At 35.4% G+C, this 22,884-nt stretch overlaps 1 protein-coding gene across 1 annotated transcript; it reads right to left on the bottom strand.

Moving 5' to 3' along the window:
- Positions 1-21,944: 21,944 nt before the first annotated feature.
- LOC149137802 (protein CFDP2-like) lies at positions 21,945-22,538 on the bottom strand. The gene has a single exon (XM_089353854.1). The coding sequence runs from the start codon at positions 22,536-22,538 to the stop codon at positions 21,945-21,947; it is 594 nt and encodes a 197-aa protein (XP_089209980.1).
- Between the last annotated feature and the right edge of the window lie 346 nt (positions 22,539-22,884).

Raw genomic sequence — 22,884 nt, forward strand, 5'->3', positions numbered from 1 at the left:
CTGCGGCTGCTGTCGTTTTTAGTCGTGTTGTTGATACTGTTGCGGCCGTCTGTGAAGTTACTGTTTGTGTTTCTGGGTGTATATGGGTTCGCTTCCTATGTTGTTTGAATTCGTGCCCTTTATATAGATGTATTTATAGATCTATTTATTTTTATGTATCTATATTACTTATATTTATCACAGATATTCTTATTTAAGGCGGAGAGGTCACAGATATGTGACGAAAGACTTCCGGACAATTGACATGAGTTAGAATAAGAACAGTAAGAAATGAGTGAAGAACGAATATATAGTGCGTGTGTTTATTTGGCAAAGAGAAAAAAAAACATCTCGAAATTCAACAATATATGTGCATAGAATATGAGGGGTTTAGTTCACTGGTGATCTAAACAAATAGGTACGCTGTGTAAGAGCTATAATTGGTCATCCGTTAGGTTCCAAGTTGACAGGTGAGGCTGGAGCTAGGGATCCGTGGTAGGTTTCCGAGTTAGCATGTATATTTATACTTTTACAAGAAGAGGTGACAATGACTTCGAAATTCGAACTGTCCACGACGGTTAGCAGGCTGAAACGCCAAAGGAATTATCATTTCTCTTCTTGTGAAAGTATACTATGTATGTATGTATGTATGTATGTATGTATGTATGTATTATGCATGTATGCATGCAAGCATGTATGTATGTAAATGTATAAGTGTATGTATATATATGTACATATATACATGTACATGTAAATATGTATATCCATGTACATATATATATTTATATACACGCATACATAACACACGTACACGAACATACACATATATGCATACATGCATACAAGCATTCTTGATTATATCTAGTAAACTCTGATATTGCCACCGATAAAGAAAGGCTATCAGTAGAAATAAGCCATCTATAGACCATTTCAAGCCTTTACCCTAACAAAACTTCATTCTTATCATATATTTAAGTAGCTCAAATATTTGCCTCTTCTTTTTAGGAACACAAATACAATTGAACCCCTTTATGTTCATTTTTAGTATGCCCACTTTGAATTCTTCGAATTGTCGCATTAGTTTTCTTCTGATCATTTTTAAACTATCAGATAAGTTATTTATTTTATAACAGTTGCGGTTTAACATTCATCCTGTATACACATTTATCATCAAGTATCTATGTATGTATCAATTTGACATTAACGCGCGCCCGTGATTTACAACGCTAAAGCAAGCGTAATATCTATAGTCACCAAAAGGTACACAAATCTAAAACTTAAACTCCATCTCTTTCATCCAGGATAGGTAACTTAGGAATAGGAAGTCGGTTCTGGCATCCCTCATTGTTTTCCCGAAACAGCTGTAAAGTTAAGACTTCATTGCAGCATTCTTTTACTCTTTATTTCAGTACGTAATTTTCGAAGTAAGTACATCATTTAGGCCTACTTTTGTTTATTTGCCTTTTCTTACTCGTATAAATATCGAAAGTATTTTTTAAATCCAATATTTAATTACTTTATCTACTTCAAGTTGCACTGTTCAAAGCGAATTTTTTTCACGTCCCTCAAAGTTTCTAATTCTCATGATGCAAACAAGACAGGTATAATATGATATATGTGTATAAAAAACCCAGCAAAACTTTTTAAATGCAAAAATGTATAAACTTTAGAAGTTTAAAGTTAATATAATAATTTTATCTATTAGCGAAGAGAAAGTAAAATCTGCCACGCATCTAGTGTGACTCGAAAGCAGCGTCTGTTATAAATCATATAGTTGGGTTAACAACAACAGCAAAAAGACTTCCCAAGTCCCATTGTCCAATTTAGTTGACTCAACCTAGGCTCTAAGAGTACACTTTCCATCAGATTTATGTTCAGAAGCTACAAAGCGTGTTAAAATTATAAATGTAGTAACATCCTAACATGTAGTAACATCCTAACCATAAAACTATAAATTCACGTCTTGTTTCTCACTCACATATGCAAATGCCAACCCATTTATACCAATACTCAAAATACTCATATGTACGTATGCATGTATGTATGTATGTATGTATGTATGTATGTATGTATGTATGTATGTATGTATGTATGTAACAATTATTAATGCCACCAACTCATTACATGTGTACCAAAAAGTATTGAGTCAGCATTTATGGTTCATAAACCCCATGATTTCTCTGTTAGTGGGACAGCCAAGTCAAAGATTTACATTGAATCCTGTATGAATGGCTAAATAAAAAAATATCTAGAGTTTGGTGCCAAAAATATCATCAGACTTAGCTTAGAGAATTGAGGTAAAGTACTGCTGCCACCACTTGATATTAAGCTTCGATTAATAAAGCAGCTTTACCTGTTAAAACCCTGTTAAAAGATGGAGACTGCTTTATGTATTTGTGCCAACCTCATGTGAAAGGTTTATTTACTACCCCTCCTAATTGAAAACTGATTTCTGATGAGAATTTGATAGTGAGCTGATCAACCTAGAATAGGAAGCTCAAAATCGAAATTACAAAGAAATTGTGAAAATTTGAAGTTCAAAGAGCTGGATAATTACACAAGCCTGAAAGTTCACTTTTTCGATTCACATTTGGAATCTTTACCAAAACGTTTTGAAGCTATCAGTAAAGAACAGAGAGAAAGATTCCACTAGAATATCGAGGATTTGGAAAAAAAGGTACCAGGAACATTAGGATGTCAATTTGATTGTGGGCTACAGTTAGTTAATTCAAAGGGACACAATAATGTATGCATGCGTGTATGCATGTGTATATATATATATATATATATATATATATATATATATATATATATATATATATATATAGAATATATATACACGCATATGAGAGTTATCGGCATCCAGAAAACCCAAGATAGCAGGTAAGGCTTATGTAAATGCTACGGAAGGACCGTAGTTAGACTCTCGGTTCGATCATATATATATATATATATATATATATATATATATATATATATATATATATATATATATATGTGTGTGTATGTGTGTGTGTGTGTGTGTGTGTGTGTGTGTGTGTGTGTGTGTGTGTGTGTGACACCTTTACCCATGCATATATGCAGATATACAAATACATATATATTCATGCAAATTCTTCAGAATACGTATGTATTCTCATTTATGAATTTACATGCATAGGCTTATGGAATATGAAACTATGTTCGGACCTTAAAATCTAAAATATATAATTTTAAATCAGAACATATAAATTCAAAACATATTACACGGAATTTGAAGCGCAGTCTTTTGATATTGAAAATATAATGGAAAATAGAGCAGAGAGTGTTATGCCTGGGTCGGTATACTGCTGACTTTTTATTTCAAGGTTTTCAGTCGCTACTTAGCACTGTACATGCAAAAAGGTGACCTGCTCTGATTTATAATCACGATCGATCCGGTCTGGAGAAGTAGCGTCATCATTTCTATGGCATATATATCAATGGTTCCCAACCTGGGGTCCGCAAAAGTGTACTGGGGTTCCGTGAACTAAATTCAAAATTTCATTTATATATATATATATATATGTGTGTGTGTGTGTGTGTGTGTGTGTGTTCTGTTTTCAATTTATGTTTGATATATATATATATATATATCAAACATATATATATATAGGCATATCAAAAGGGGGCCGTGGGAGAACTCATTTAAATAAAAGGGTTAGGAAGCACTGTGAAAAGGTTGGAAATCACTGGTATATATGTTGGGGTTGAAAGGTTACATGTTTGTTTGTCGCAGTCTTGTAACTCTGTACTAAACCAATAGCTAATGTTCTGCAAGTAATTTAGCAAATATATTCATTTGGACTGGCTTGTGTCAGTGTTTAAAGTTTTTGAAAAAAAAAAAAAAAAAAAAGATAGTGTATTAATAGATTTGGTTTTTATAATTGTTCCTGGTTGCAGTGCGATTTAGAAAATGGCATTGTATTATGAATAAATAAAAAAAAATTGGTTAAAACTTCAAGTGGATTTATATAACAGGTTGAGCCAGTTTTTAAAACAGTTATCAGTGCAATAAGGAAAATCAAGGATACAGCGCATCTGTAAAGACATTATGAACCAGTTACCTGTTTCATACACGATTTCAATTTAGAGAATTTATCAATGAGTTTATTAGAATACGGGTTTACTATACCGGTAAACTTATTGTGCTGGTCCTGAAAATACACATCTAGTTGCAATTTAAATAAGGATCAAATTTCATCCTTTTGCACAACTGCAGATGGCGTGTATCGCCTGAAGACCGTAGTATGAATGAAATTAAAGTAATGACGTTTCTTTAAAGATAATATGAACGAATAGTCTATGATGTTTACATACAATCGTCTGTCAGTTAACAAGAATGAAAAACCAAGAATCACAACAGTGTGTAAGGCCTCCCTATTCCCAGCCTTGCCGGATAACATTTGCTACCAAGAACAACGCTTTTCCAGTCTTGTTTTCCGATCTCCAGGAATATCCTGGGGGTGCGGATTATTTTGTTGTATCATATTCACCAGACTTCCCGAACTTACAGCAAATTTTATAGCAGCCAAATATAAAACAGAATATAACTCTGTGTGTGTCTTTATATAATGGCTAAATGTCTGTGATTTTATATGATGTGTGTGTGTGTTTACATAATGCTTTGATGAAATTATTATGTTGCTTCTGTTTTTACAACTACTGTTTTACGGCTACTTAACACACTAAAGACAAAATTCAAATTAACTTTATGAGAATCCATCAAATGCATTTTCACCCTTAAAATACTTCGGTTGAAAAATCAGAAGCAAGTAACAAAAGTATGCTTCGTTAAATGGCTAATTTAATCCTCTTTATACACAATCATCGTCCCATGAGAGCTCGTGCAAATACACACGAAGGCATACGTACGCACACGTACACAGTCGCACATACATACACAGTCGTACACACATACAAAGGGACAGACAGAGAGACAGACAGACACATACACATAAATATAGAAATACGAAGGGAGCATATACAGGGTCGTTCGGCCTATTAGAAATAGCAACAAAAGATATCCCTCAAACCACACTCTATGGCCTTAGAAAAACATAATGTACAACACTGCCTTATGTGTTTGAACTGCAAACGAGATGGTTACAAATGGAATATATTAAGTTTTGGGCCGCTCTAATATGGTTGACTTGGGGCCAAAAGCAAAACAAAAAACAAAACAAACAAAAGATGCAGTAATATACAAATCCAAGTTAACAAGTAAGCCTCTACGTAGTCACTCGGCTTACTAGAAACAGCAGTCACATCACTCTCGAATCTCACCGATGGAGTCTTAAATAGAGATATAGAAATCCCTGATATATAAAAGAATGTTTGTGTACACACACACACACACACACACACACACATATATATATATATATATATATATATATATATATATATATATAAATAACTATTAATAACTATATATATTAATAACTATATATATATATATATAATAACTATATATATATATATATATATATATATACATACATCCTGGGCTCGGGAAGTAAAATCTCACTAGAGAGTATTAAAAGAACACCTACCAAACAGACAAACAGCGGTAAAGTTAGGAAGTTGCTTTCGCAAACATGTGATTCGGGGTTCTTGCAAATGACCTCTACCAAACCCTCGGTTATAAAATTCATTAGACTGAATTACCAGTCGTGTGTTTGTGTTTATATATATATATATATATATACACACACACATACATCAATGTTCGGTGGTCTTCCGCATATCTTCTGTCAACTAAATTCACTTAAAATGCATTGGTCGAGCGGAGGCTAGAAGAAACTTGTCCAAAACGCCGCGCGCTGGAATTGAACCCTAAACCAAGTGATTGCATAGCAAGCTTCATAACCACAAACCCATTTCTGCATATATAATGTTTAGTGCAGAATTTTACATAAAGTAGTTGAAGATTAACTGAAGGATCACTTAGTTCATTTGAGTGTAAGATTTATTTTTGAAGATAAAAGTCTGACAGTGTCTTCGAAGTTTTACCGTAGACTGGTCATCTGACGTTCTAACATTCTGACATTGTGCCACTTCAGTGCACTCGACTACTACTTTATCATTTATGACTCAGAATGAAGAAAAGGCGAAGTTTAATTCAGAGAGGATTGCAATTCACAACACAGAGAATGGAGACAAATACCACCAGAGTTATTTGTTCCTGCTAACTCGATGCGTATATATGCGTGTGTATATCGCGAGAGTGAAACAGAGAGGCAAATAGATGGATAGATAAGTAGATAGAAAAATAGATAAACTTATAGATAGACAGGCAGACGGATGAATAGATAGATAAATAAATAGAAGGTAGCAAGATAGATAGACAAACAGATAGATAGACAGACGGACAGACATATAGATAGATAGACAGATAGATCGATAGATAGACAAATAGATAGATAAATAGATAGATAGACAGATAGATAGATAGATAGATAGATAGATAGATAGATAGATAGACAAATAGATAGATAAATAGATAGATAGATAGATAGGTAGATAAATAGATAGATAGAGAAACAGATGGAGAAAGTGGGAAGAATCAGATTTGACAAATCAATCAGTAGTAATATAGATATATAGATTAGATTATTTTAACCATAAAATACATAAATATACCTGAGTCTGATGTTTGGGAGGTAAAAACCCCTAATTATGCCATAAAAGGAAAAATGGGGGAAGATAGTTACTTCTTAAACGTAAACATACACGTAATCAGACAATTTATCATATATGCATGCGCATGTGTGCTTGGCGCGATAGGAAAGTTCGTAGATCACATAACCTTAACATGCAGGCACCAATTCAGTAATTATAGACAATCTCTTGCAGCTCTCTTATTATCGCTAATTGCCTTTCTCCTCTTCACACACTTCTCTGCTTCCTCTTCTCCCATCCAATCAGCCATTTTCTTAAATGTGTTTTATAATGCATATGCCTCTCTGTGTACACGTGTCTTTATGTAAATGCTATGGTTCGTTCGAGTATTTATAGGTATTTTATAGACTATCATGTACATACAACGCACACATGTATGCAATTTCGCACTGATATACACACCCACGCCAACACGCACCAACACACACACACACACACACACACACACACACACCCACACCCACACACACACACACACACATGCATATGCACGCACACATGAGTATGAATGCAACGTACGCACATAAACACTTACACACAGAGATATATGTGTATGATTGTAAACGTATAGATATATCAGTATAGGTACGTATATATGTATACATACATCATATATATATATATATATATATATATATATATATATATATATATATATCCATCCCCTCTTCTGTCCATATCTATATTATACACACACACACACACATATGTGTGTTTGTGTGTGTGTGTGTGTACGCGTGTATAACTGTAGGTATATGTATTAGATATATATAAATATACATATGCATACTTATAAACAGACATATATTTATCTGTTTATGATTATCTATCTATCTATATATCTATATATATACATGCATGTATATATGCATATATTTATGCACATATAAATAATCAGAAAATCAAGAAAACCTCAGATTAACAAACACATCAATCGGACTACATTTATAGTTTATTTTTAATACAAAGCATGACATAACAAACAGGTCACCTATTTTGTTATGTCATGCTTTGTATAAAAAATTAGCTATAAATGTAGTCCGATCGATGTGTTTGCTAATCTGAGGTTTTCTCTATTTTCTGATTATTTCCATTGGTTCCTGATAAACCCTTATTTATCTTGTTGTTACCTGCACTCTACGTGTATGGTGTGCCTGCACACCAATGCCCGGGGATAATACGGGTAACGGATACCGATAGTATATACGGATATTTTATCCCTTAGTCGGTTATTATAATCGCTAACTCTATTTACACTTTATATATATATATATATATATATATATATATATATATATATATATATATATATATATATATATATATATATATATATATATTTCAAGCATGGTGGTATCTCTTAGATACCCTAAATTATAATTTTTATAATAATTATATATATATATATATATATATATATAATTATTATAAAAATTATAATTTAGGGTATCTAAGAGATACCACCATGCTTGAAATAGCAGTCAAACCTTGACTCTAAAACCAAATTAAAGATTCATACAGCACTAGGAGAGAAGACAAAGAGACAAAATAAACTAGCAAAAAATTACTGGATAATTCCAGATCCCGGATTTCTGGCTCTGCATAAGAAATGCTCTGCCTTCATCGGTGGAATATACTCAGATAGCACATAAATACAAATAGATATATATACAACATATACGAACGTATACATACATACATACATACATATACATGAATTATCCTTTGTTTGCAGTTAACACGGAAAATTCAATAAACAGTTATCAGGGTAGCAAAATTCAGGCAAGTAACAAGGATGTAGCGACTGAACCCGGAAGCATGTGGTTGAGAAGCAAGCTTCTTATCACACAGCCACGGGAAACGTTTTGAATATGCACATGAAGGTCTCTATTCCATTATGCCGGCCACAGTCTATATTTATTCTACAGCTCTATGCAGCTCCCAAAACTGGTTCACCGGTCAGTATAATAATGTTGACCGATGAACCAGTTTTGGGAGTTGCATCGAGCTGTAAGATAAATATAGTAAATAATAACAATAATCCTTGGATAGAATTTATAAACATGTAATGCATCGCTACGCACGTTTCCACAAATCACATGTCTCTTAAGATCACACTCCCTATTCTTGGGATGATTACAGTGTAGTCTGTAGTATCCGTGGGCATCGGATTGTCATCTTCATGGGTCCATTTCTTCAAGCGATATAACATTAATGGATGTTTACCAGAGGGATGTTTATCCCTTTTGACCATTGTATATATAGGCGCTGGCATGTTTGTATGATAAGAAATTTGCTTTCGATCCTCATGGTCCTGCGTTCAGTCCCACTGCGTGGCATCTTGGGCAGCTGTTCATCTACTATAGCACCATAGTATTGCGATTGAATTTTTGTAGACAGAAACTGCAAGAAGCCCGTCGTATGTGTGTCACTGTGTGTTTGTTTGTATATGCATATAGATACACATAGATATGGCTATATGTATATATATAGCTATATGTGTGTGTGTATGTGTGTGCGCGTGTGTTTGCCACTTCAGCCATAGTGTTAGTTGTTTACGTCTCTGTAACCTAGTAGTTCAACAAAAAGTTCGATGGACTAAGTACCCGACTCCAATGAATACAAACAGGGTTCGATTCGTTTGACTAAACCCCTTCAATTCAGTGCCCCACTATGGCTGCAGTCCAATAACTGAAACAAGTAATGCAAGTGCTACCACATAACGGACGCTAGCAGACTTAATGGGTCATCAAGAGAGAATGTGCGCCATTTTGAGGCCTTCCTCTCGACGGCATTAATACGCTCCCTCACTGTTACAGTCATTTGACTGCGGCCATGCTGAGACATTGCCTTTAAGGGGTTTAGCTAAACGAGCTGCCCCCAGTACTTATCTCTATATATTTATATTTATATGTGAGTGTGCGTGTACGTGTGTGTGTGTGTGTGTTTGTGTGTGTGTGTGCGTGTGTGCGTGCGGTTGTGTGTGTCTAGGAACACATGCTAAGGAATTCATAGTTCCTAGTCTCACCACGGAACATCAACCTCTACACTACACACACCTTCTTCCGATTAAGCTGACTTACACATACAAAGGCGGTGCTCCAGCATGGCCGCAATTAAATGACTGAAACAAATAAAAGAGTAAAAAATACTCACAAAAAAGGAAAAAAGGCAAAAACGTAAATTCCATCAAATGACATTGGCACTCTCTCAATCTCAAAGAATCTTTTTCTCACTAACCCGCTATCGTGATGAACAAGTATAAGAAAATTAATGCACCACTGAACTTCATTTTTACAACCAAACGTCAATTACTGCCAGAGTCATAAACTACCCAACTAACTCACAAATTAAACTTATCAACATTTACGTTTTCTAATCACTTAAACAGAAATCTTTACATAAGAAAAAGAACGAGAATAAAAATAAAATCAAACAACGGAAATAGGTAGTTTATATTAGCATACAGTTTGAATGAAGGAAACTAATTTTAAATCTCCTTCGTTTCGGACAGTTCTAATAGATTGTGATGTGAGTGTCTTCCATCTTGCTGTTCGAGTTTTCCATCTCTCAGGCTACATGTGTTTCATAACTAGCGGAACCTCGGAAGTAGTGATTATCCAAACTCGGGGTAATCCGCTAGTTACTCATCGGGCCAAAGATGCCTAAATCAAAAGGTAACATTGTCGTCAAGGGATCACACACACACACACAAACACACACACGCACACACACACACACACACACACACACACAAACACACGCACACAAGCACACACACACACACACACACACACACACACACACACACACACACACACACACACACACACACACACACACACACACACAGGTGAAATAACTGGTCCAAAAACGACTCTTGAGACCACTAGACTAGTTTCGCTATCAGTCGTAGGCACGTCAGCAGTGACTACTCAATCACAATTAGTGACGATTAAAGTGTGTGTGTATGTGTGTGTGTGTGTGTGTGTGTGTGTGTGTGTGTGTGCTTGTGTGTGTGTATATTCATCGCTTAGCCATTTCGAGACTAATAACCTGGTTTAGAACTCGATATACGTATGTTTCAGAGCATAGTGTTAAATGAATGTAGAGCGGTAAAAAAAAAAAAAAAAACGATCACACAGGAAAAAACAATGGGTGTGTTATGAACTTCATTAGCTTACAACTATTTCTGCTATGGGATGCAGTGGATTCTTAGTTGAATGTCTGAAGAACATCCTATAACTGTATCGGAACTTCGAATGTGAATTGCAATTTATTTGCGAAAAAATGTGTATATATGTCTGGTGTGTGTGTGTGTGTGTGTGTGTGTGTGTGTGCGTGTGTATTTATATATGTGCATGAATTGATCTGTGCATGCGTGCTTCGATCTCTATGTCTCCATCTATACTACATTATTATGATAATTATTACTATAATAATAATAATAATAATAATAATAATAATAATAATGATAATGATAATAATAATAATAATAATAATAATAATAATAATGCCTCCTCATTGATATGACTGTCCCAATCGATATAAACGTATCTGTCAAGACCTACCAAAAACTGAGCAAATATAAAGATCTTGAAATAGAAATTAGCAAAATGTGGAATCTGAAGACGAAGACAATACCTATTGTCATAGGTGCCCTGGGAATGACAGCGAAACGGGCTGATTACTACCTAGATCAGATTCCAGGAAACCCCAAAATGGCTGAAGTTCAAAAGATAGTGCTCATGGGAACTGCCCATATCCTACGTAAAATACTGTCTATGTGATCTCAAATTTTAAAGCAAACACATAATTTTCTTATGGTTTCTTAAACATTCACTTGAACAAAACTGTACAAATCCAAATATATGGTACCCTAGGCATAACACCTACATGAACTTCTAACTTGTTGTCTCTTGAGGTCTCTGGGTGAGACTTGGATCCAACTTGTACAAATGCAAAACAAAAGTCAAACATAAAATAATAATAATAATAATAATAATAATAATAATAATAATAATAATAATAATAATAATAATAATATACTGTCTATGTGATCTCAAATTTTAAAACAAACACATAATTTTCTTATGGTTTCTTAAACATTCTCTAGAACAACACTATGTACAAATCCAAATATATGGTACCCTAGGCATAACACCTACATGAACTTCTAACTTGTTGTCTCTTGAGGGCTCTGGGTGAGACTTGGATCCAACTTGTACAAATGCAAAGCAAAAGTCAAACATAAAATAATAATAATAATAATAATAATAATAATAATAATAATGATAATAATAATAATAAATTATCATTATTAGGGCGCATGGCCTAGTGATTAGGGTGTTGCAATCACGATCGCGAGATCGTGATTTCAATTCCTAGACCGAGTGGTGCGTTATGCTCTTGAGCAAAAAAATGATGATTGCGCTGCTCTGCGATCACTTCTGACACCTGCCGCGTAGTACATAGTACATCTATTCAGACAACGTCGACTTGATGGCTAGAGTGAGTTAACGTACAGCACATACATTTGATCTCTATAAACAAATCATTTATGCAAGTCGTTCGGCAAAAGCAGAACGCTCATACTTCGAGGGGAGATTCCATCGTTATTATTATTATTGTTGTTATCTTTATTTTTTTATGTGTTATTATAATTACCATTATTATTATAATTCATTTTGTTCATGTACAAATACGTGGATATTCATCATTAAAAAAAAATTATGTTACTTAATTTTAGAAACTGAAGCGTGTAAGCATGTCTGACAATTCCAGTCGTGTCGGCCCGCACGGTTCCTCCGAGGATGCTCTTCGCCGCGTGTCCGAGGCGGCCGGTACGTTCACTGCGAAGGCCAAGACTCAGCACTTTCTCACGAAGCACCCGTCACTCAAGAATGGATATCAGGCAATGTTTTCGATGTAGCTTGTGACCTCCAAACTCACCAGATTCAAATGCTCGTGTCTACTATCTTCGGAGGGTTGTTGAAAGGAAAATTATCAACATCCTCACAATGTCATAGCTTCACTGGAAACCACCGTTGTCCAAGTGATGTTTGAAATGGCTATGGAACATTTAGTGCAGGCATGTCTACGATTCCGGTCCCGCATTAAAGCAGTCATCGAAACTGAAGACAGATTCATAAAATATTTTTTATGAGAAAGCTTATCTAGAATATTTGCACAATTTGTTTTTTATTAAAAATACATTTGTTTGCTACTTTAGAACATGTCCTCAAATACTTCTCAGATCCTGCGTATATGTGTGTGTGTGTGTGTGGGGGGGGGGTGTATGCATATGTATATTATATATAAGTATACACACACACAAACACACACACACATACACAAATACACACACATACACCACACACACACATACATATACTCACATACATATATGTGCAAATAAATATTCTAATGTTTTGTTGAAGATCATTGACCGGGCGCAAACGGAATGTTTTTATATTAAAGCTTAGTGAAAGCTTTATATCTTTTACACTCAAGCTTACTTCTCAAATTGCAGGGGAAACGTAACTAATCCATGTAATGTAGTCATATTTTTGCATGTAGCATTTGTACATGAAAGCATGGGGCCATAACAATTCGAACTGGCTAGACAGCAGATATACTAAATTAAGCAGAAATTGCCACATTTAAAGTTTGGTGTTAGCGATGCATACATATAAGTTTTTGTGGTAGAATTTTAATTTTTGCAGACATGTGCATGGTTGTGATTTATAATATTTTGAATACAATAGGTTTCATATAAATGGAGAAAATATATATAAGATATAGAATAATAACACAAGAAAAAAAAAATAGAAAATATAAGAAGTAAATCAACTTATCCAGAACAAAATCCAGTCTGGAAATTTGATATTAGAAATAAGTTTAAAATATGACGAATCTGTCACTTCTTAACTCCGCATTTCCGTTTCCAGTTGCAAGCTGTTTTAATTTATAATACGATTAACAGTCTAATTAGTTGCTGTTTGCAAAATTCAAACTTCACGTGTACTGTTTGTTCATAATGGAAATCATACATTAATTTCCCGCTGTGGTTTTATATTAATTTTCCTCATTATATTAATGTTGTTATTATCTTGCTACATGGTCTGGCTAATGCCTTGGAGTGGAGCTGGATTCCCACCGGGTCGATTTCGTGTTCGAGTCTTTATTCATAACTGTTATTATTAAACTTCAATTTGCTTACGTCTCTCTAATGCTCTCCCGAAAGGCATGCACAACTAATCTGCCGCATTTCGCATTCATATGAATATGAATTTTAACTGAATATTAGTAACTAGCGTAGTACCTGTCAAAAATGGCGGGGTTTATTTGACTAAAGAATAAATTGTGCAAGTCAGACAATGAGATAGGGATAACGTCATTGGTTTATATATAGAGCGATGAAGACAGATCTAAGCTGATTTTTGAAGTAACGGTAACTACGTAAAAGAGGGAGACAGAGAAAGAGTGAGAGAAAACATAGCTGTCAATGTGTAGGTGGAAGGTTCAACTCTCACTATGAGTACTTTAATCTATCTATCTATCTATCTATCTATCTATCTATCTATCTATCTATCTATCTATCTATCTATTTGCATGTGTGTGTGTGTTTAACTATTAGTCTATCTATAGATTGATCGATCGGTCGATGTATCGCATTCATATACTCGGTCTTTATCTTACCTTTTTATTCTTTCACTGTCTCTTTCCTTTTTTCTCTCTGCGTCTATTTGCCTGTCTATTCGCCTGTCTGCCTGCCTATCTGTCTGCCTGCCTATCTGTCTGCCTGCCTATCTGTCTGCTTGCCTATCTGTTTGCCTGCCTATCTGTCTGCCTGCCTATCTGTTTGTCTGCCTATCCGCCTGTCTGCCTGCCTATCTGTCTGCCAGTCCTAATGTATCGTATATACTGAAGCTTGTCTTGCTAGCTGCTATTGTGGAAGTAAGTAATTGATAATCTTCGTTCAATCATCAACTTGAATGATACTGGAAAGAAGCTTGTCAATTTCACTTCATTATCAGATCCTTTCGGTATAAGATCTTAGTGCGTGCATATGTGTATATGAATATATGTAGATATGTATGCTTATATGCAAATATATGAGTGTATTTATGTATGTGTATAATATATGTATATATGTATGTAGGTGTCTGTCATTCATACAGTGTCAAAGAACCAACAAAAAATGTTACATAAGTCATTACATACTGTGGTTATTATTATTATAATGAGTCAGGTCTAAAATCGGCTTAGACTGTTGTTTAAAGTCATTCCATTTTACTTATGTAGTTGATATGTCGGTAAGTGTAAGCATATTGCAAAATTCTATTGGATTGACGATAAATTCGTTTTTTTTTTTCATTTATTTTAATCATATCTAATGCTATTCGAATTAATACGAAAAATATTTTACCTTAGCGTTTTATGTTTTTTTTTTTGCAGCCCTCGTCTTCCTCTCCAATTTTTATTTATCTTCTTGAAATTTGAATAAATTTTACCACTTTTCAAACAAATGATGATTGAGTGCCAAGTAGTGGGAGCTGCGGAGAAACCGAACGAATTTGTCTGACAAACCTATAGTTTTCTATTAAGCGTTGTATCCCACTGTTCTGTTACGGACCGCTGATCCTCTGTGCCCAAGCTTAAAACCGATCCCTGAAGAAATATTTGGATGAAAGACAAATATCTGACTGGGTAGCACGCCATTCTACCACAAGTAACTTTTACCACGAGAAAAATAAAACTCGGCATTGAAAACCAATAAGTTGTTAGTCATTTTATAATGCAACTACAGTTTAGAGCGGTTTAAGTCATCTTGTGGCGCCTACTCAGAATTAAGTAAACTGAAATGTAAAAGTTTAAGAAGGCATGGACATGGAAAAGTGCTGGTGACATGGTAGAAGTAGTTGACATTTCTGTTGGCTCTCCATCGACTGTCCTCTGTCCTAGAGTTTTTGAGAACTAACTGGGAATTAAATACTAAGGCTTTAATGTGATGTATTTGATATTAGGCATTTCAAGCACCACTTTGATATGAAAGACAGCTAAATAACTTATTTATCGAGTACTGAACAATGGAGATACCGAATAAACTACTGAGCATCTGCAATCCATCTTCCCACAGTCAGTCTGCTCACATTACTCCAGTCTGCTCAACTAAAATGAGAGCAAGCTAGTGCTGGAACTTAACTGAGTAGACAGATAGATTTTTAATCTCTTTCATCAGCTATCACATCCACGATGTTCCACTGGACAAAAGTGTGTGTATGTCTGTTCGCGACAACGAAGTCACCTAAAACAATTAGTAAAAGCATTTTACATGCGAGGATATCACACTTGTAAATGACGGCTATGGTAGTTAGTTCTTGAAATTTTAATAAGCAAAACTGAATAAATAGTATAGCGTAGTGGTAATTCTGCAAGTCAGGAGTTGGAGATTCCTTACTCTGGTGTGAAGTTTCGCTTGAAGTCACACTTGGAAATATTCGACAATGAAGCCTCTAAAATCTCATATACTAAGAAAAAGAGGTTATTTCTTGAGGCGAAAACAATAAATTAGTATACGTTACATGCATATGAATTTGTAAATTTAATGCGTCATTATTTTTTATAGAATACATGCACTTCGCCTAGCTCCTAATGAGATTGCAATTCGATTAAGGTATTAAAATCATTTCACGTGCCCTATATATATATATATATATATATATATATATATATATATATATATATATGTATGTATGTATGTATGTATGTATGTATATTATTATTATTATTATTATTATTATTATTATTATTATTATCATCATCATCATCATCATCATCATCCTCATCATCATAAAACAGAGATCTAATGGATACAAATTCATTTATTAATTAATCGACATATTCACCTACAATTGTTTCATTTCACAAACAAAATTAAAATTACAAAACATATATAAATATATTATTTTGCATCTTGAATACCTTGTAGGGAAAATCATCAGGCTGTACAAAGGACAATAAGGATTACATTAGGATACGATTGGAATACACAGAATATATAGACATGTTTACTACATATTCCGTGTATTCCAATCGTATCCTAATGTAATCCTTATTGTCCTTTGTACACTGTGATGATTCTTCATACAAGCTATTTAAAATGCAAAGTTATATAGTCTAATAAAGGGGCATATAAGCCCTCGACAAAAAAAAAGGAAGGCTTTCCTATCCGTGTGGGAATAGAAGCCGCGGATAGGAAAGCCTTCTTTTTTTCTGTCGAGGGTTTATATGCCCCTTTATCAGACTATTTTCCTTAGTCATTGCACAGTGATCGTTATAAACTTTAAGCTTATATAAAAATACCTTTGTTATTATTTGTAGGATTGTAAACTCGGTACTGTATAAAAAAAACAAAAAAAACATTCGCTAAGTTATATATTTATATGTTTTGTAATTTTAATTTTGTTTGTGAAATGAAAGTTGTTGGTGAATATGTTGATAAATTGATAAATCAATTTGTATCCATTAGATCTCTCTGTTTTCTAACTCGATAATGTTTGATATTTTACGATATTCTATAAAATATATTCATTGAAGGAATATCTCTTCAAAATTTAATATATTAAACCAATGCCTCTTGGATAAATATCCCTATAAGAGGTTTAAATATCCCCATTGTTACTACACACACACACACACACACACACACACACACACACACACACACACACACACACACACATTAACACTTAATGAAATTCATTTACAGAATTTCGAAAGACTGGCAGAAACGTTAGCGCACTTTGTGAAATGCTCAACTGTATTTCGTCTGTCTTTACCTTGTCAGTAGCCTGGTAGCCGTGATCGTCTAGTGGTTAGGACCCCACGTTGTGGTCGTGGTAACCCAGGTTCGAATCCTGGTCACTGCAGGCTACTAAACTTTTTAATTGAATTTTTTATAGGCGTAGGAGTGGCTGTGTGGTAAGTAGCTTACTTACCAACCACATGGTTCCGGGTTCAGTCCCACTGCGTGGCACCTTGGGCAAGTGTCTTCTACTATAGCCTCGGACCGACCAAAGCCTTGTGAGTGGATTTGGTAAACGGAAACTGAAAGAAGCCCGTCGTATATATATATATATATGTATGTATATATATATATATATATATATATATATGTATGTATGTGTGTGTGTGTGTCTGTGTTTGTCCCCCCAACATCGCTTGACAACTGATGCTGGTGTGTCTACGTCCCCGTAACTTAGCGGTTCGGCATAAGAGAACGATAGAATAAGTACTAGGCTTCCAAAGAATAAGTCCTGGGGTCGATTTGCTCGACTAAAGGCGGTGCTCCAGCATGGCCACAGTCAAATGACTGAAACAAGTGAAAGAGTAAAGATGCCTCTATCTCTCCGACTTTTAGGTCTGTTTTTGGTCAGTAGGATACTTTTATTGTTTCATTTTTAGTTTAAAAAGATTGATACAATTTCGTTTTCTCTGCAAATAAAATCACAGATCACTGCGTATTATATCCTACTATGGGATATGTATAATTTATTTCGTTATCGGGATTTCTGTCTTTTTCTCACTTTTATCTATGTACTTCTCTTTAACTGCTCATGTTGAAAATTGCGTTTTCCGTCAATTCGAAATTTCTGTGTGGTTTAGAAGTTCTTTTCGCAACCATAGGGGTTTGAGTTCAATGATACCACTTGGTACACTGAGCAAATATGATCTACAATAACCTTCAGTAAACCAGAGCTTGTGAGTGAAATTTAGGAGACAGAAACTGTGTGGAAGCTCATTGGTGGTACCGCTTCTAATTTTGATGTTAGACTAATCTTTCGCCTTGTTTAAAATCTCCACCACCTGCCACCTGGATGACTTTATTCGGGTACACTCTGTTGCAAGTATGCAGGCTGGATTTCAGATCCTAGGGTAACTTCTTCCCTTCCACCAGTTCCGAAGTGTCATGAACACTGCACTTTCTCTCGGACTAAGCTTTAAAAAATACGAACTATCATCGAGTGGTCCGAAATTCTATTGATACCATCAGCCACTCATAACATTAATTATTTCATCACTTTTTAACATATTAACTTACATTATTTATATCCTTATGCTATGTAGTTCCCGATTATGTATGTTGAGGTAAATATCACATCAGCTAACTTCATGTAGCGACTTAGCAATAAAACATCTATCCTATTTGATTCAAAAACAAGAAGTAATGTTTTATTTCGGCGGATTTTAGCGTGGGAATTGTCTGTCGGAATTTTCGTCAAAAGTATAGAATTCTGAAAAAGCTGTCGGAAGAGGAGTAGAAACAGGATCATGAACTCTGCCGACATTCCTAATGTGGCGAGATTAATGCGGTAAATCTACCTGTCAATGTCAGCAATAGAGTGAACTCCGATGAAATAATAAGTGGTTTGCAAATTAAATGGTAGTAATGACCGGCAAACTGAAAAGAAAACAAGGAATATTTCAGATTCCTGAGAGATGAGTGTGTTACATCTTCTCACACACACGTGCGCGTGCACATACAATGCACACACACACACACACATACACGCACACACACATACACACACACTTACACTCACGCTCACACACACACTCACGAAAGCATGTGAACACACACATACACACAAATCATACACTCACTAACACAGATACATCTGTATATTTATAACAATAGTGTTATAATAATTCGCCTGAAATATTGCGGAATATGCAGTGAATCAGTATCTCAAAGAAATTGATAGCTATGTGGATAGAACAGACAATGAAATATAAAGAAATGACCATTGTCACGATACTGAAATTTTACATATAAATATTTAATTAATCCTATTGTTTTGAGTTAAAAACTCCTATTCACAAATTTTTAAAAACGCGAGAGAAATAACTTACGTCCAGTTTATAGCGCGTCGGATCCTTGAGAGTGACATTAGAACCACTGTGCATATAGGCTGTGTTCTGTGGTTTGTTAGAATGGATTGACATATGTGAAGAGGAATAAGATGAAGTTTAGGGAGTTATGGTATTCATAGCATCTTTTGGTATTCATTCAGTTCAAGCTGGCTGCTAATTGCTGGCTGGGTTTTCCAGTCACACTAGTTTCTTATACCCGCAAGTTGGTGATTTTATTATCAATAGTTTTAATGGTAACAAGTGTTTCCTTATCCAGGTTCCAGCATTCTTGGAGAATTTTTGGAAGATGATGCCCGCGTGTTCTCATGCTTTTGATTCAGTTGTGCAAAGACCGAAACATGCTGCGATGTGCCGATTGTTGAGTTTGGCTCGCTGGATCTGATATAAGATGTAAGTACGTTGGCAGATATCTGTGTTACGGATGAGATAACCGACCAGCACGTACAAAGTATAGCCCTCTAGAGATATTTTTTTGATAAATCTTTCATTTCCAGGAGGAAAGTCCTGAGGTAGTAGCTGTATCTCAAACCCTTTCCTAGGTTGCTTTTGCAGATAGCAGCAGTTATACTAACTGAAGGATGGTGGATTCTAGAAACAGAAATCGAAAGAATTCTTCGTTTTGAAATTTGGGAGCTCAGAAGATGACTGGTTAAGGCTACCGATTTTCTACAGACTTCCACTACGCATTGGAATGTGTAGCATGGATGTAGCAATCTTCCTGTTTCGCTGCACTGGTACTGCCGATGGGCGTGTTTCTTTGCCCCAAATGTCTACACTTTTCAACAGATGATAGCTCTAACATCACGAACAAAGAAACGACATGCTGATAAAATGGAAACGTTATTATTGTTTGGTCTTGTGTTGAAAAGGAAGTTTTGTAGCTCGGAACCATTTATTTATAGTGATTATATGTTTGTATTCGCATAAACTCACTTCCTCCACCAAATCTGTACAGGTGCACGACGTGCCACACGTCAGGTGACGAAATAATCGCGGTGCAACGTGAAGCGAAGTGTTTTGTTCAAGAAAACAATGTAGCGCTCGGTGATCAGACCAATCGCGAGTGCAACACCCTAACCACTAAGCCATGCGCCTTCACACATAGACACAGGTACACAGAAAGACAGACAGACAGATACACACACACACACACACACACACACGCGCACACACACACACACACACACACACACACACACACACACACACAGATGTTTAAGAACTTTGCTTCACAATCATAAGGACACGGATAAGGACACGGATTCAGCCCCACAATGTGGAATTTTTGGCAAATATTTTCTCTTTGTGAGTTGTAAATGGGCTGATTGAACCTGAATCAACTTCGGATGGAATTTTCACACCATTCAAAGTTACAGCAGTGACGCAAACTGTGTCGTACTGAATTACATCACAGGACACATCAGTGTTGGATGCTCAGCAATGTACAAGTTAATGCAATGAGCAGGTAATTCAGCTGGTTGGACAATTGAATACTCATCGTCCAACATCAGAGAAAAATCCAGTTATCAATCCATCCATCCATCCGTTACTACACACACACACACACACACAAACACACACACACGAATACATGTCGACTGGTATAAATGTACCTACAAGCACATGTAACTATATATTTAGAACTTAATATATTTCATTACGCTCAGATATATGATGCCGGAAAGAGAATACGTGTAAATGTAATCTTATGACGCAAATTCACTTGCGGCTATATCAATAGATTATAGATAACGAGAAAAACAAGATTGATTTATGGAAAAATTCCTATTTGTGTGCAGGTTTCAGCGATATAAGAATGACGTAACCACTTGAAACAATTTGAAATAAATTTCTGCAGAAAAATGTTTAAAATTTTGCTTCTGGTAGCTACTTACGTCATTCTTAAAGCAGTAAAACATGCGTAAATTTTAAAATTTTTTAAATAAATCTTGTCTCTCTTTTCTTCTACAATAAATAGGTACATACATATATGTATGCACACACACACACACACACACACACACACACACACACACACACACACACACACACACACACACACACATACACATACACACAAACACACACACAAACACACACAGATATATAAATACGAGAAAGAGAAAGGATCAAAGTTCCTAACCCGACCAAGAAGCTCAGTTCCTCTGTATCCACTGGCTCTGTAATGACGCCATGACACAGGTTCACCACTTCACCCTATGGGGATATCCCCGCCATTGTTATCTCCACAGCCCTTGCCTGTCCCCGATCTGTTCACCCATTCACTCCACACTTACCCCACACCTATCCTCCCACACCTATCCTCAACATTTTATGTGCTCTTCACCGACCTCTATCCGACCCTCCACTTCCCAAGTCTTCCTCAAACCACCCTTCCCTTCTTTCAAATGCACCTGTAACCAACGTGACCTTCTGATCCCTAAATACTTCCCTACTCGTTTCCTGGTGAGGATATAATCTGTAAGATGCCATTTCTTAGAATCAGGGTGCATCCATGTCGTTTTATACTTATTTTTCGGTTGAAATATTGTATCCATGATACACAAATCCATCTCTACGCGCATTTTTAACAATAGTAAACCATTACTGTTGGAACTCCCAACCCCATGCTTTCCTAGGACACCCCAAATCTCCCAATCTGCGCCAACGCGAGCATTAAAATCACTCAAAATGACAACTTTGTCATCATGGGTGATATTGCGTATAATCTCTGTAAGTGATAGATAGGAGGCAAGTTTATCATTCTCTGATGAATTCGTAGTTGGATCATATGCACTTATGAGTGTTGCATACTGAAGTTTTCTTAATGGAAGTCTTAAAGACATGAAATGATCAGAATGACCACATGGTAGTTCCTCAAGTTTTGAAGCCAGATTGGTTTTGATAGCAAATCCCATTCCTGATTCTCTCTTATACGTCTCCTCTCTACCGCTCCAGAATAAATGATATTCAGCAGATTTCTCTACGAAATTCCCCTTTCCATGAATTCTTGTTTCGGCTAGCACTACAACATCCATATCATATCGCTATGACTCTTTTGCAACAAGCGCAGATCATCTATCTGGACGGGATGTATGTGTATATGTATGTGTGGGTATGTCACGTGTGTGTTGTGTTGTGTACTTGTGTATGTGGTTTATGTATATATATGTATATATGTGCCTATGTTTGAGTGTATATACCTTATGTGTTATGTATATACGTTGTTTTCCCCCCTCTATAACTTGTGAATTAATAATAATC

This window comes from Octopus bimaculoides, chromosome 1, assembly GCF_046866305.1.
Source record: "Octopus bimaculoides isolate indiv1 chromosome 1, ASM4686630v1, whole genome shotgun sequence".
NCBI classification, from domain to species: domain Eukaryota; kingdom Metazoa; phylum Mollusca; class Cephalopoda; order Octopoda; family Octopodidae; genus Octopus; species Octopus bimaculoides.